General features: G+C 31.2%; 1 protein-coding gene across 1 annotated transcript in view; it reads left to right on the forward strand.

The window, feature by feature from the left end:
• Window positions 1–391: 391 nt before the first annotated feature.
• The window catches only part of LOC111711872 (uncharacterized), a 23,245-nt gene continuing 5,943 nt past the window's right edge, over window positions 392–17,693 (forward strand). The window contains exons 1-10 of the mRNA XM_023486333.1: window positions 392–583; window positions 2,015–2,384; window positions 2,601–2,655; window positions 4,263–4,335; window positions 7,589–7,640; window positions 8,230–8,308; window positions 12,833–12,857; window positions 13,762–13,847; window positions 15,735–15,805; window positions 16,370–16,449. Of these exons, the coding sequence (XP_023342101.1) occupies window positions 530–583; window positions 2,015–2,384; window positions 2,601–2,655; window positions 4,263–4,335; window positions 7,589–7,640; window positions 8,230–8,308; window positions 12,833–12,857; window positions 13,762–13,847; window positions 15,735–15,805; window positions 16,370–16,449 (945 nt within the window). The 5' untranslated portion in view covers window positions 392–529. The remainder of the gene's footprint in view (window positions 584–2,014; window positions 2,385–2,600; window positions 2,656–4,262; window positions 4,336–7,588; window positions 7,641–8,229; window positions 8,309–12,832; window positions 12,858–13,761; window positions 13,848–15,734; window positions 15,806–16,369; window positions 16,450–17,693) is intronic.

The raw sequence follows: 17,693 nt of genomic DNA on the forward strand, positions 1-17,693 counted from the left end.
ATAAGATTATTAATGTTTACACCGATACATACAGGGAGTTGTTCTTTTTTTTCTGGATATAGTTAATCTTGATATCGATATTCAATGTGGGCACGTTTAAACTTGAGAATCAATGCTTGATCCCCCAATTGAAGTTATTCCTACACAGGCGTATAACCCTGCAACCGGATATCGAAGAAGAATTAAATAAATCCGTAGATCTGCATATATGGAGATTAATGCTTAATCCCGATATTCACAACTCAACAGTTCTGACTTGATGACTTTATAATTAGTCTTGGGTTAGCTAGAACCACTGTTAGAACTCCCACATTTTATAGTTAAAAATTTAGAGGGTGTAACCTTTAAAAGGAAAGTTTTTTTTGTTAAATTCTTAATTATTTCTAGGACTAAAGAGGTTGGTGAAATGGTTTAGAAGCATCTATAACTGTAGAATCTGAATTGTTGAAACTGGAATCAAAGATAATGAGGGATATGGAACTTGGAACCTGAAATGTAAATCCAGGAACAGGAACCTTGAACTAGAAAGATGAAGGAACTATTGGTTCTTGTTTGTTTGCTAATATCTACCCATGCTAAACAGGTAATAAAACATGCATAAAACCAAACAACTTTAGAACATGAATATATAGTCCAATGGTTTAGGCAATAAGCACTCCATTTTAAAAATTTTTTAATCACACCAAGATCATTTCAATTGAAGAAGATGTTGGCCAAGCACATTTTTATTTTATTTAATTTCCCATTTTTTATAAAAGATTTTTGGTCTTGCCATTCTTCATAATTTTTATCACACGGTTCTACAACTCTACGTACACATTTAGTAAAAAAAATCTATAAATTTTAAACTTTTTATTTTATATTTCTCTTTGCAAGACAGAAACTGTGGATTTGATTCCCATTTTAATTTTCAATTTACAAATTAAACTCGAAATAGACTAAAATTCAAGTTTTTTTGTTTAACATACTTCTACTACTACTTGGCTGTTACAGAATTGTTATGTAATTTTAAATACTTCTTGGACTATTTTATCATCTTTATCTTTAAATTAAATACTGCCTATTCTATTTCTATATTTAAAATATTTGTTAACATTTTAAGTTATTTGAATTTAGAATTCAACTTTGTTTGATTGAATAATATCTGGTATCTATGACAGAAACTTTGAATACATTAACAATAGCTATTTACATATTAATGGTTGAATTAGTTTAATGTTATTTTTCCCGTCAACATTGAGGGAGGGTAGGGTTCAGTATCTATAAAAAGAGAGGGAAGGGTTCAGTATCTATAAAAAGGGAGGGAAGGATTCAGTATGTATAAAAAGGGAGGGAAGGGTTCAGTATTTATAGAAAGGGAGGGAAGGGTTCAAACTTCAGTATCTATGAAAGGAAGGAAAGGGTAAAGTATCTATAAAAGGAAGGAAAGGGTTCAGTATTTATAGAAAGGGAGGGAAGTGTACAGTTTCTATAGAAAGGGAGGAAAGGGTTCAGTATTTATAGAAATGGAGGGAAGGGTACAGTATCTGTAAAAGGGAAGGAAGGGTACAGTATCTATGAAAAGGAGGGAAGGGTACAGTATCTAAAGAAAGGGAGGGAAGGGTACAATATCTACAGAAAGGGAAGGAAGGATACAGTATCTACAGAAAGGGAAGGAAGGGTATACAGTATCTATAGAAAGGGAGGGAAGGATACAGTATCTAAAGAAATGGAGGGAAGGGTTCAGTATCTACAAAAAGGGATGGAAGGGTACAGTATCTACAGGAAGGGAAGGAAGGGTACAGTTTCTACAGAAAGGGAAGGAAGGGTACAGTATCTACAGGAAGGGAAGGAAGGGTACAGTATCTATAGAAAGGGAAGGAAGGGTACAGTATCTACAAAAAAGGGAAGGAAGGGTACAGTATCTATAGAAAGGTAGAAAAGGGTATAGTATCTAAAGAAAAAAGGGAAGTGTACTGAGTTTAAATGGAATGGTCTATATAGAGCGGAACAAATATTATTGTTTTCTATTTAGAATGACTTGACCGGTTTATCCTTTGGATGTGGGAATGTGACACTATCCTGCTCTCCGGATATGCTCCTAGTCGTGGAGAGGGTTAGTTACATCCACGGAACCGAGTGCGAGGAGGAGGAGAAGGAGAAGAAGGAGGAGAAAGGGGAGGGGAAGGATGTGAATCAACTTGACTTAACGTATAAAAACTATATTGACGCTGCGCAAAGTGTACATAGAGAATACCGTGATACAAGTAAACAGTACAATCATGTACCAACATTGGAGGAACTACACGGTTTACATGAGCCTGTACATGAGCCTCCACTGATCAGTGAACTAGTAAGTGAGGATAGTGTAGATGTATGGGATGCAGTTCTATCGAAATGTTCAGGAAATTTCGCAATATTTTTAGATTTTTACGAGTCTCAATTTTTTTTTTTCTATCAATTATTATGTTCAAGAGGACTTACTGTAAAGTTTAAACCACCGTTGAAAATAATTTTGAAAATGTTCCATTTTGCATAATTTATTTAAATATTTTAACATATTGTTTCAACTTGTCATTTTCGAATTTTCTAATATAAATATTGTATGTGGGGGTTTACAGGATACGAAAAGGGAAACTGTCCTTTCAATATTGGGACACAGCTACCTCACTTCAGGAAACAATTAATCAATTAATCAATTATTGGATCAATTAGATAATTCATTTTAAAATCATATTAATATATATATATTTCATTTTGCTGTTCTGTTTGAACCGATCGGATCCAGATTGTTTGGGGCAACTCACATTATCTCAGGAAAGGTGTACTCAATTTTGAAAAAAAAATTCTCTCTTATAGATCAACAGAATTTTTGGTTTCTAAATCATCATTAACCCCAGCCAAAGCTTTTAAGGGTACCGTTGTGAATCAGGAATTAGATTTTACCTAAAATACTGCTCTATGATTGGCTAGATTTTACCTTAAATACTGCTCTATGATTGGCTAGATTTTACCTTAAATACTGCACTATGATTGGCTAGATCTTACCTCAAATACTGCTCTATGATTGGCTATATTTTACCCCGAATACTGCTCTAAGATTGGCTAGATTTTACCTCAAATACTGCTCTATGATTGACTATATTTTACCTCAAATACTGCTCTATGATTGGCTATACTTTACCCCAAATACTGCTCTATAATTGGCTAGATTTTACCTTAAATACTGCTCTCTGATTGGCTAGATTTTACCTCAAATACTGCTCTATGATTGGCTAGATTTTACCTTAAATACTGCACTATGATTGGCTAGATCTTACCTCAAATACTGCTCTATGATTGGCTATATTTTACCCCAAATACTGCTCTAAGATTTGCTAGATTTTACCTCAAATACTGCTCTATGATTGGCTAGATTTTACCTCAAATACTGCTATATTATTGGCTAGATTTTACCTCAAATACTGCTCTATGATTGGCTAGGGAAGCTTAAACCAAAATTTACTTTCTCTAAAAAAAATTGAATCTATATATCTTAGAATCTGTGAAGCATAAATACCAAGAAAATAATAGTGAGGAGAGGTTAAATTGATATTATATTTCTTATCAAGAATTATATATCCTGGAAATTACGAGGAACCATGACGCTTCCCTAAAACTTGAGTCTAACTTTATTTTTTGTTTTAAGACTAAAGAAAGGAATTGATTCTTTGCCGCAAAGTCTGATTTTCTAATCCCTATATCGTGTCAACCCAATGTGGTAGACCTTAGATATTTTAAACTATAAATTTTGCAAGATCAAGTAATCTAAGTTTAAAATATTGAAGGTTTATGTTGCAAAGATATTGGGTTTAGAAAATTTGAGACTGTGGTAAAGACTCAATTCCTTACCTATAAACCACATAATAAGGATATTCATAAAAATAAATCCTTGAATGTGATGTTGATGAAGCAAATGTAATTACTGTAATATTAATTACTTCTTCTATTTATCAAAATATTTTGCAGTAGCGCATCAATAGCGCGGATTAACATGACTTTATGGAAATAAAAATGTACTTTCCTCAAAAGTAATATCATCAAAAAAGTTTTTTTTGCATTTTTGTTTCTTACATTACGCTTTAAAGATTCTTTTTATAAAAATGTTCCAAAAATACTTCACTAATATAAAACAAAACTTTTCCTGAGCTTCACTGCCCTGACATAGTTTATACTATGTTTGCTGGATAATTAGAAGGAAAACAAAATAGCATATTTTAATTGATTGATTGATTGACGAGCAGTAGCCGAGGTCGGTTAGAGGTTCAGTATACTTGTGCCGAGGATGTTTATTCATATTGTGGAGGCCAAATTCAGGTAGGAATGACCCTTAAACTGACCGTCAAGCTTAGATTTTTAGATCCTTATAGTTTTGCAACTCGATGTCATAGACCTTTGATACAGGGTGTCCCAATAAACATGGGAATTCAGTGACGAATTCGATATCGTCTTTTTAAATAATTCTTTGATTTAGTATAGTGATACCTACAGAGAAAGCTGTAATCTGTAAGAGTTTCGTCTGCTATGTTCACATTTTGTTTGTTTATGTTTATGTTTTACGATTGTACTTATTAAAACAAGAAAATTGCAGTATACAAACAGAGTAAACTTGTCCCTCTTCACTGTTCATCTTACGGAGACATTAAAGACAGATCTTTTAGCCTTTTCATAAAATAAACTCTAGCAGACTTAATAATACTATGTGTTTTGAAATTAGGTATTACAATCCTAATTCATAACAAAGACGATATCGAATTCTTCACTGTATTCCCATGTTTTTTGGGGCACCCTGTATTAAAAAGTGTAAATTCTGTTAAATCAAATGGTCTAAGCTTGAAACATCAAAGGTCTACACCATTAGATTGCAAAGTTTACAGGGATTAGAAAAGGAATTGAGGCTTTGTCACAAATTAACAAATTTCGAAACCGTATATAGTTGCAACTGATGGTATAAAAAGCTTTGTTTTTTTTAAACTTAAATTAATTTATCTAAAAAATGCTTAGTTTGAAATATCTTAAGTCCATGTTATTGTGCTCTATAAAGATATCATAATTAGAAAATCATAGTTTGTGACAAAGACTCAATTCTTTTTAGTTTGTGGCAAGAACTCCTTTCACAGGCAACGGCAAAGTAGCTGGTCTAAAACAAAACCATACTAACTCTATATACATACCAACTCTGTATACATACCAACTCTATATACATACATACCAACTCTTTGTATTATACATACCAACTTTATACATACCAACTCTTTGTACATACATACCAACTATATACATACCAACTCTATGTATTATACATACCAACTATTTACATACCAACTCTATGTACATACATACCAACTATATACATACAAACTCTATATGCATACCAACTCTATGTATCTACATACCAACTCTATGTATCTACATACAAACTCTATGTACATACATACCAACTTTATGTACATACATACCAACTCTATGTACATACATACCAACTCTATGTATATACATACAAACTCTATGTACATACCAACTCTATATACATACATACCAACTCTTTGTATTATACATACCAACTATATACATACCAACTCTATGTACATACATACCAACTATATACATACCAACTCTATGTATTATACATACCAACTATATACATACCAACTCTATGTACATACATACCAACTATATACATACCAACTCTATGTATTATCATACATACAAACCCTATATGCATACCAACTCTATGTATCTACATACCAACTCTATGTATCTACATACAAACTCTATGTTCATACATACCAACTCAATGTACATACATACCAACTCTATGTACATACATACCAACTCTATGTACATACATACCAACTCTATGTACATACATACCAACTCTATGTACATACCAACTCTATATACAGACATACCAACTCTTTGTATTATACATACCAACTATATACATACCAACTATATGTACATACATACCAACTATATACATACCAACTCTATGTATTATACATACCAACTCTATGTATTATCATACATACAAACTCTATATGCATACCAACTCTATGTATCTACATACCAACTCTATGTATCTACATACAAACTCTATGTACATACATACCAACTTTATGTACATACATACCAACTCTATGTACATACATACCAACTCTATGTACCTACATACAAACGCTATGCATACCAACTCTATGCATCTACATACCAACTCTATATACATCAAACTAATTAGAGGTTGAGTTTAAATAAAGAACAGGAGGAAACTTTGAAATTTCAAACTTTTCCCAAAGTTAAAAGTTTTCCGCAAACTTCCATCGCAATTTTCTAGGCAACAACATTTCTAAAAAGAACAATAAACTTACATCTATGCATATTCTAATCAAAATATAAATAATAAACCCTTCAGGTTCTAGATAAAAATTAACATTAGCTGTTTAAATTATAAAACTTAGTATTATATCAAAAATAGTAATATGGATTTTATCCTTGACTAGCTTGGGAACCCAGCTTTGCTTTAAACCAGGCTCAGAACATTCCTTTGGTTCAACTAAGCAATTCAATCAAATTTGAGGCAAATCGGTCAAGGGGTTCATGAACTATTATCGTAAATCTAAACAGTAAACAGATAAACCAACAGAGATTACAGCCTCTGTTACAGTAAGAACTAGAAAACTGTGGAATAAGAAGGCGATATTTAATAAATACTTATGTGAATTTGATGTTTTCACAAAGCAAATAGAAAATTATTATATTAACTTTTAAGTGAAATGGGTCTATTACACTCCACAATTGCTGAGTATTATGATCATTGGGCTATTTAATGTAATAATTTGAGTTTTAAAGTCTACCTTCTATTCCGGAGTATTTAAAATAATAACTTGAGTCTAAAAGTCTATCTCATATTCCAGAGTATTTAAAGTAATAACTTGAGTCTAAAAGTCTATCTCATATTCCAGAGTATTTAAAGTAATAACTTGAGCCTAAAAGTCTACCTTCTATTCCAGAGTATTTAAAGTAATAACTTGAGTCTAAAAGTATACCTCATATTCCAGAGTTTTGAATGTAATAACTTGAATCTAGAAGACTACCTCCTATCTAAAGTAATAACTTGAGTCTAAAAGTCTACCTCCTATTCCAGAGTATTTAAAGTAATAATTTGAGTCTAAAAGTCTACCTCCTATTCCAGAGTATTTAAAGTAGTAACTTGAGTCTAAAAGTCTACCTCCTATTCCAGAGTATTTAATGTAATAACTTGAATCTAAAAGACTACCTCCTATTTAAAGTAATAACTTGAGTCTAAAAGTCTACCTTTTATTCCAGAGTATTTAATGCAATAACTTTAATCTAAAAGACTACCTCCTATTTAAAGTAATAACTTGAGTCTAATAGTCTACCTCCTGTATTGGGCTATTTAAAGTAATAACTAGAGTCTAAAAGTCTCCTCCTATTCCAGAGTATTCTGGTTCTCACTATAAATAGAAGATTAAACAACTTGCAATTTCTTAGAAAATAATTCTTTTTAAACATATTTTGATTTAATTTATATATTTTCCAATGTTTTTAGTCTGGATCAGGGGGATATCTCTCTTCTCCTGGTTACCCTAAATACTATCTAGGTAAAAATACTTTTTTAAAATAATTCGTTCAAATATGATTTTCATGAGTTTTTGTTGAAACAAGGGATGCAATTCAATATTATGCTAGCTCATGATAATTCTAATCCTTAAGTTTTGTTTGTGTTTGTGTATCTTTCTAAAAATTTTTTCTTATTTTATTTTTCAAATCGAAGAACTGTGTTTTTTCTTATATTTACAGAATTATCAAATACGACCTATGTAAATGAGGTAGTAGTCCATTACAATGTTATTTAAAGAGAGTGTAAGCTTTAACATACAAAGATGACAATGCCTGATTTACAACGGTACCCTTGAAACCTTCATCTAATTAAAAATGTGGAACATAGCGTCCTATTCCTTGCTGGAAAAGTGAATTGTTTCTGCGAGTTCTTTCATTGCTTCATATAAGCAATGCCTAAGTCACTTTCGAAGAGATACTGCAAATGAAAATAAACAGGTTAAAGATACAAAAACATGGATATCTACTTCATGCTTGATAAGACAAGGGTACCGTAGTAAATCGGATATTGCCATCTTTCCATGAAGGGTCACTTGAAATTTCGCTTACAGTCCATTTCCACCTCACTAGGTGGAAGGTCTTGTTTGTGGAATATAACTGGAGGGGAGGGACAGAGAATAGAAGTTACTCTGCTGGATACATCTTTAAGGAACCATAATCTTTTTAAACCCTTACGTGATAAAGTTTTGATATTTAATTCTAAAATATTGATTTTTTCAAATATTTCAGATATTTTAAATTAAAAATGTAAGATATTATATATTTGAATTAGCCATCAAAATATAACTGAAAACACGTCGTATCTGGTAACTAACTAAAACATGGATATCATCTCCATGATCTATAACATGGATCACATCTCCTGTTCTAAAACATGGATCACATCTCCATGTTCTAAAACATGGATCACATCTCCATGTTCTAAAACATGGATAATGGATCACATCTCCATGTTCTAAAATATGGATCACATCTCCATGTTCTAAAACATGGATCACATCTCCATGTTCTAAAACATGGATCACATCTCCATGTTCTAAAATATGGATCACATCTCCATGTTCTAAAACATGGATTACATCTCCATGTTCTAAAATATGGATCACATCTCCATGTTCTTTTTAAGAGTTAAATTAAAATGTTGTAAAATGTAAACTTTCTTTTTTTAATGAAAATGAACATTATAGTTTAAAGTTTTCTTCTAGAGAAAAGTTTTTGCTGAAGAATTTATTCAAGTCCTGGGATCCATTAATTATCAGCTCAATAAAATGTCTAAACTTTACAAAACTTTAAAGTTAAACATTATTATTTGTGCAAATTTTGAAATGGAATAACATTTATTATGTATAACATATATACACATTTCCCATGCTGGGTGTTTTTTTCAAATATAAAATTAGCTTCAAAAATGAAAATCCTGGGGTTATTTTAAATTTCAAATTCAAAAGATCAATTTAAATTTTTACATTCTATAAAATTTAACTTTATTTCGTTTCAGAGGAATAGTAAAATATATTTAAATGCAGTAGAATTTAAAGATTAAATGTTAATTATTTTGTGTCTGAACCACAACTTAAGTCAATTATATTTACGAATTCTTTATCAATCTTTTATACGGAGGATTTGTCTGTTAACTTATTTGATCTTCTATATATACTTTGCTTGTCTGTCTGGACGTCTGAATTAGTTTGTTTGTAACCGAAAAACGTAAAAACGGCTCAACCGATCAGGCCCAGATTTTTTGTGGGACCTCTCATGATCCCAGGGAAAGTTTATGGAGGAATAGGATTGAAAAAATGTGACTTTAAAAATTTTAGATTTTTAAATTTAGAGTCAAAATAGAAGCCTAGTATTTTATATCATTTGTTTTATGTTAAATAGAAATAATGATAATGATAATCTACAATGTTTTACAAAAAGCACTTATTTCACCTTAAATTTTATCTTATGTTGGGGGGCACGGGTTCCGTTCCCCCCTTCCTCTGAGTTACGGCCCTGGATCCTTGGTATCTTCCAAGGTTGTGTAAGATAAAGAGCCTTCATAAATCTAAACAAAACCTACTTCTAGTAAAATATTGATGTCAGCATGATAATAAATTGAGGGAATAAATAGTGCTGGGGGGGGGGGGGGGGGGTTTCAGGAATTTGTTCTCCTCTTTCCACAAACAACCTTCCCCTTTACCCCTATTTCTATGTACAACGACAACCCTTCCTCTTCCATCCTACTACCATGTAAACCCTTCCTCTTCCATGCTACTACCATGTAAAACCTTCTCCTTCACTCCTATTTCAATGTACAACCCTTACTATTCCATCCTTTTGCCATGTACAACCCTTCCTTTTTCATCATAGTTCAATGTAAAACCCTTCCTTTTTCATCATAGTTCAATGTAAAACCCTTCCTTTTTCATCATAGTTCAATGTACAACCCTTCCTCGTCCATCATATTTCCATGTAAAACCGTTAACAATTTCTTTAACCATTAACGATTTTTTTCGGTGCTTCGTGTCGTTTATAATGTAATAGACTGTTAACGACTGGAGCTGTTAACGATTGTTGAAATTTTTCCGTTAACGTCTTCAATAAAATTGAGATCTTTAGCAAATGGTAATTTAAAAAAATGGCAAATGACGTTAACGAACGTTTCGTTCTTACCTTTAAAATTAACGGCTAATTGAACATTTTTCTTTTTAACAGTTGGAACTAACCGTTAACGAAACGGCTACAAAATGTTGGAACGTGCCCAGCCCTAGCCCCCCCCCCCTTTATTCCTAATGTAAGCCCTTTTATAATTATCGACACCTTTCTACCACAGAACCAGCATCTGTAACTTACCAAGCATAAAGCCTAAAATTGGCATGCTTGATTTATTGTATTTATTTATCATATCTACCTATTGTGTATATTGTATATTGTATATTGTATATTGATGGTATTGACAGAAGAAGGCGTACAACAATACCCACCCTATCGTTTAGTATATACAGGGTGATTTACTGTCGTCCTGTGAAATACTTTTTCTTTTGCAATTCACATTTTTGATTTGAAAATTTTTTTTTGTTCTTTTTTTGGCGGGTTTCCCTGTAAGGTCGAGAAAAAAATCCGCGAAGCTTGTTTTCTTCCCAAAACCAAGAGTATAGAATAGCAAAGTTGATAAAAAATATTATTTCTAATTCTAAAATTTCCTAAAGATCGGATGCACTAAAACGAGAAAAAATTCCGGAATGTTGTAAGTATTAGTAAATTAGAAATTTTAGTTTTGTGATAATTGTTTCAGCAAGTATATATTAATAGAATTAGAGCATCTAATTTAATGTCGTCCAAAGAATGGAGGACATTTTTAAAAATGCGTAATTTTTAATTGGTTTATTTCTTGGTCAACGGCAACTGAGCAACAAATGAAACTTTAGGATTTGTTAGAAATAGTCTATTATATTATTTTATTCTGCTCTTGTAATTTTGAAGAAATTTTTTAATAGTTTTGTTAATAGTTACAGAAAATGAAAAAATTCTTAATAGACATGAATAATAAAAAACGAGTGTTTTTGGTTCGATATTTTGCAAACATCTTCTCAGGGTAGAATTTGGCATCGAGAAGGGAAAGCAAATCTTTAGAATGAACAATTTTGAAATTTTAAAATCTTCTCGGATTTTTCTTAAACCTGAGGTACAAAAAGATTAAGAAGTTATAAAAACAGTTTTTACTCCTTTATAGTAAAGATTTACTTTTGCATTAAGATTTGTTTATTTCCTACTTTATACTCATTAATTATTCTACATTTTCTCTTTAAACATTTAACATACCCCCTCCTGAAGATATGTAGCATAACAAACAAAGTATCTGTTTAGTGTAATTAGATGTTATTTATACAATATTGTAGGTTACTACATGAATATTACATACATTCATACTTCAAGCATGTATTTCTGTTTTACTTTGTCAACTTAATGGATGCTTGCTAAACTTCTTAAATGCCTGTCTACTTATTCTTATTTCTGTTTTACTGCATGTCTACTTTTAGTTATGCATACTTAACTTCATGTCTACTTGTTCTTATTTCTGCTTTACTGCATGTCTACTTGTAGTTATACATACTTAACTTCATGTCTACTTATTCTTATTTCTGTTTTACTGCATGTCTACTTGTAGTTAGTTATACATACTTAACTTCATGTCTACTTGTTCTTATTTCTGTTTTACTGCATGTCTACTTGTAGTTATATATACTTAACTTCATGTCTACTTATTCTTATTTCTGTTTTACTGCATGTCTGCTTGTAGTTATACATACCTAACTATATGACTACTTGTTCTTATTTCTTTTTTACTGCATGTCTACTTGTAGTTAGTTATACATACCGAACTATATGACTACTTGTTCTTATTTCTGCTTTACTGCATGTCTACTTGTAGTTTTACATACTTAACTTTATGTCTACTTGTTCTTATTTTTGTTTTACTGCATGTCTGCTTGTAGTTATACATACTTAACTTCATGTCTACTTGTTCTTATTTCTGCTTTACTGCATGTCTACTTGTTCTTACATCTATTTAACTTCATTTATATAAACATATTTTATATGTTCTTAGTCGAATATATTTTAATTCTAATGTTGTAAAATATTTTCATTCTGGAATTCTGTTTTATTTTCTCGTTTTAGCCTACTGTGTCTAGCATTGTAAAATATTATACTGTTAGATTTGCTTTTATGACATGAATATCTTCAACATTTTTCTAAAATAGTTCCTATTCCTTGCTTGAAAAATTCTATATTGGCACTGATATTAAAGCAAGTTCTATAAAAAAAAGATCTGTACGTTTTACCGACTTTCCAAAATGTTGTCTACATTAAAAGTACTAAGATATGTAACATTTAGCCAATTAAATTTTTTTCATACATTCAAATCTGTATAAATTAAAATAAAATTACAACTAGAAAATCCCAATGAGTGGATTAATACTTTTAAAAGTCGAATAAAAACGATTAAAAAATCTGGTCCAAGGTTTTTTTTGACAACCTGTAAAATAAACTAAATAAAAAATGTATATTTAATGATTCATATTTTACAGTAAAAATACGTAACCAAAACAAAAACGTTATCAAATAAAAATAATCATTGCTTGACATTTTCCGGTTTAGGAACAAGAAATAAAAGATTATATGTTTATAGAACTGAGGACTGTATAGAGATTCAGGTATATATTCACAGGGTGGCAACAAAAAATGTTATTTGGATTTTTCTCCGAAAACCATAATACCAATTTACTTGAAAAACCTTATGAACTTCTATCTTAAAAAAGAGTTAAAAACATTTCTTTCTCATTTATTGAGTTAATTTTTTTTATTTTAAATAAAATAAAAACAAATTAAAAGGGGGGGGGAGAAATTTTTTTATATTTAAGAGTTTCAACTTGAAACACCTGTCACAAGTATTTATAATTTCATAATTATAGAAGAAAAACTGCAAATTCTAGGAAAAATTTGACGCAATACTTAAATATAATTTTTGAGTAAGAATTATAAATGTATTTCTGATTTAATATCAGAATATAAGTAGAGAATAAAACCTGATTTCCCCCGGTATTGTGCAATCAGGATTACTATAAAGAGAAGGGGGGGATGAGGGGGGGAGTGGGGGCAACTTCACTTATTAGTTTTGGATGAATAGAATGTTTTTCTGAAGAAAATATTGACGTTTTACCGATAATTGATATAAGAAGAAGAAAAGTTATAAAACAAGGATCAAGATAAAATTACTGAAAAGAAAAAACTTCGTTAGAAACCCCCCCCCCATACTTTTATAAAATGAAAAAATTAAATTTGAAAATTAAATCTAATGTCGTGCTCATGTATTTTTTTTAAATGCAAAAAAAATAAAATCAGGGCCTGGCAAAAAATGCAGGGTGAAATGTAAGAATTAAAAATGGAGCTAATATATCATATGCTTGAAGAGAAAATGCGGATGATGTCTCACTATATCATTGAATTTAGCTTGCTGTCTAATTTGCATTGAAATGAAAAAAACTTATTTAGAATAAAGTTTGGGAAATATTGGCGTATTTTCAGTAATATTTTTTTTCACCCTGTTTAAATCTCCAGGTGGGTAGAAGAACTGAGGCTCGGGAGTGCGGAAGATTGGCGGAGATTAAACGAGTAATTTCAACAGGAAACTTTATACAAATCAGGTCGAATTAAAGGGATTGTTGTAGTATAATTTCAACAGGAAACTTTATATAAATCAGGTCGAATTAAAGGGATAGTTGTAGTATAATTTCAACAGGAAACTTTATACAAATCAGGTAGAATTAAAGGGATTGTAATTTCTATGTGAATTTGAATTCCACTGAAAAAGCTAGGGGCATGTCGTATTCACAACGGTAACCTTTAAATATGTATCTGATCAGTAACGTGAAAGGTATTGTCGTTATTCTAGCTTGGGAATTCTTTAATTCTGACAATTTAATCCATTGCTTCGAAGTTAAAAGGTGCATATCACTTTATAGGAAAACCCAATTGAAAGTAATCATTGTTTCAAAAGAGAAGACAACGGATATCTCATGCATTCTTAACTAGACAAAACTTTCAAAGGTATCGTTGTAAATCGGACATTGCACTATAATGAGAGGCATATCAGTCTAATTACGTTCACAGTCCCTTTAAGCTCAATTCTGAAAATCTCTACAATCTATCTATTATACAGTATACCTAAGATATGTATTTATACCACACATTGGTGCGTCCTCAATAGTACATTCTCAAGTGCGTCTTATTTTGGATCCTCATTTTGCGTATTTTTTATATAGAATAGCAATCTCCGTTAGGGTGTAATCATAACTCGAACCTCTTGACCGATTTGCCTCAAATAGTTAGAACCGCGGAAATTTTGTTAGCTTCGATAAAAATTCTAAATTTGAGTGGGTTGACTTTTATACATGAGAAGGTTTACCTGGGTTCCTAGCATAGTAATATATATATACAGTTCCCAGGTAAACCTGGGTTACCAACCTAGTAATATATATTGTTCCAGGTAATTCTGGGTTCCCAACCTAGTAATATATATTGTTCCAGGTAAACCTGGGTTCCCAACCTAGTAATATATAGTTTCCAGGTAAACCTGGGTTACCAACCTAGTAATATATAGTTTCCAGGTAATCCTGGGTTCCCAACCTAGTAATATATATAGTTTCCAGGTAATCCTGGGTTCCCAACCTAGTAATATATATAGTTTCCAGGTAAACCTGGGTTCCCTACCTAGTAATATATATATTCCCAACCTAGTAATATATATAGTTTCCAGGTAAACCTGGGTTCCCAACCTAGTAATATATATAGTTTCCAGGTAAACCTGGGTTCCCAACCTAGTAATATATATAGTTTCCAGGTAACCCTGGGTTCAATCCCAACCTAGTAATATATATAGTTTCCAGGTAATCCTGGGTTACCAACCTAGTAATATATATTGTTCCAGGTAATCCTGAGTTACCAACCTAGTAATTTAAATTGTTCCAGGTAAACCTGGGTTCCCAACCTAGTAATTTATATTGTTCCAGGTAAACCTGGGTTCCCAACCTAGTAATATATAGTTTCCAGGTAATCCTGGGTTCCCAACCTAGTAATATATATAGTTTCAAGGTAAACCTGGGTTCCCAACCTAGTAATATATATAGTTTCCAGGTAAACCTGGGTTACCAACCTAGTAATATATATTATTCTAGGTAATCCTGAGTTCCCAACCTAGTAATTTATATTGTTCCAGGTAAACCTGGGTTCCCAACCTAGTAATTTATATTGTTCCAGGTAAACCTGGGTTCCCAACCTAGTAATATATAGTTTCCAGGTAAACCTGGGTTCCCAACCTAGTAATATATATAGTTTTCAGGTAAACCTGGGTTCCCAACCTAGTAATATATGTAGTTTCAAGGTAAACCTGGGTTCCAAACCTAGTAATATATATAGTTTCCAGGTAAACCTGGGTTCCCTACCTAGTAATATATATATATATAACAGAACTAATACTTGCTTGAAGATTAAATATTCTTTATAAATATTTCTGTTTACTCAGTCTTTTTTAGAACTATAATTTCCGAGAGTAGTCAGCAAATTCTTTCACGTAGAGGAATTCTTCTTAGATATAAAACAATAGGTAACTTTAAAATTTCATGTTTTTTCCTTCATCATTTTGCGCTATTTTTGTTCTTTTAAAATTTAAAAATTACTAGTCACTATGACATTTTTTCTTCAATATATCTACTCTTGATTTTATTCCATGATATTCATTTTATTTTTATTATTTGCTTTCATTTAAAATAACAACCTTTTTAAACCAAAAACAAGGAGTTTAGGATTAAAATCTTTTTTTTTGGCACAGTTTTTATTATTCTTTAAATTTAATCCAATTTTGTTCAACCTTCTCAATAAATAATTCCCGTAATTTTATCCAAAGAATTAGAATTTTCATTCACTACTGATTTTGGTTGTAAGCTATGGATAAAAATTCCATGTATTTGCCATTTATTACAAAATTTAATATTACAATAATCCAAAAAAATAAAATCAGATTTTCAAATCCCTATTTATTTGTTTCCCAAAATCTAAATCGGAAATTATCAAAGGTTTACACCATCCGGCCGGTTCCTAAGATATAGGAAATAGAAAATTTTGGTTTGTAGAAAAGACTCAATTCCATTGTATTAACTTTCTTGTCTAGGTTGTTCCGCCCCAGCTCCTATAGCGGATGGAAGAATATCGATGTTTAACGGTAGTTTTGCGGAGTTTACCTGCGACCAGGAAATAAACCGGTTTTATTATTACTTTTACGGATTATTTTGGATTAAAAAAAAAAAAGTGTTTATTTTAAACATTATATAGATGTTGTTGATCGCATGTTTATGCAACGTTTTCTTAGTTTTTTAAAGACTTTTGTATTTTAACTTTTTATTTCTTCTGAAAAGCAACCAGGAAAAGGAAATGGATTCCAGCCAGAATAAAAGTATTTCTTGTGAAATTTTTCTCATTCCAACCCATCGATATTAAACATAAAAATCCTAAAATTTGTCAAATTAAAGAACATTGAACAACAAAAATAAAAGTTCTAGATAGTTAGATATCAATATAAAAAATTGATCCTGATATAATATTTGTAGGATGAACTTTAGTCAGGATTTGATAAATGATAGTTTTAGGTTTCTTAACATCGGTCAGAAAACAGTTCATCATCCCTCATCCTAGAATCTTTAATAAATATCTCTGGAATATCAAATTGTGTTTGGAATACTTGATTATTTTTTTACATTTCACGTATTTTCATCTTATATTTTTATATTTTATATTGTTTAAGCGTCTTTCCTAAAATCCAAGAAGTTTCCGAGTTTACAAAATTGAGTATTCTGATCGTAACTTCATTATGCAAAAAGTGTAAAAAAAACGATGATTTGAGGCAAATTTGAGAATTTGAGCCGCGGCTTAAATTAAAGCAACGGCTCAAATATGGTTGGTTCCACTTAAAATTGTATTCAATTTTTTATGATTTGAGCCGGCGCTCAGTTAGAACCTGTTTTGGGGGGATTTGAGACGCGGCTTAAATTTATTAAATTCGAACGTTGGTCGTTTTATCTTTGCTACAGAGTCTACACATTATACTTAGTATATGTAACAATTTAAGATTTATTTTAAACCGAAACCGGAACCAAAACGGAAGTTCAAAACTCCCAATTTTTCAAAAAAAAATCACTAAATTGTAACAATTAAAATTTGTTCGTACGTAATTTTTAATGATTGGAATCCGGAGCAGGATTTTTTAATCTTAACTTAATTAATTCAATTCAATCTTCCTGCGAAAGATTCATTTCATTCATTCATAAGTTACAATTGCTCCGATTTAATAGTTTATTTTATCACGCGGAATTATGTTATGAAAGGGATCGGTTAGAGAAGTGGTAAGATAAGATGGAAGGGATAATTTATAAGTTTGTATGGAGGGTGGGATTAGGAGAACAATAAAGAAGTATTGGTGGGGAGGGGGGGGGGGGGGG

Source organism: Eurytemora carolleeae, unplaced genomic scaffold (genome assembly GCF_000591075.1).
Source record: "Eurytemora carolleeae unplaced genomic scaffold, Eaff_2.0 scaffold15, whole genome shotgun sequence".
NCBI lineage: Eukaryota > Metazoa > Arthropoda > Copepoda > Calanoida > Temoridae > Eurytemora > Eurytemora carolleeae.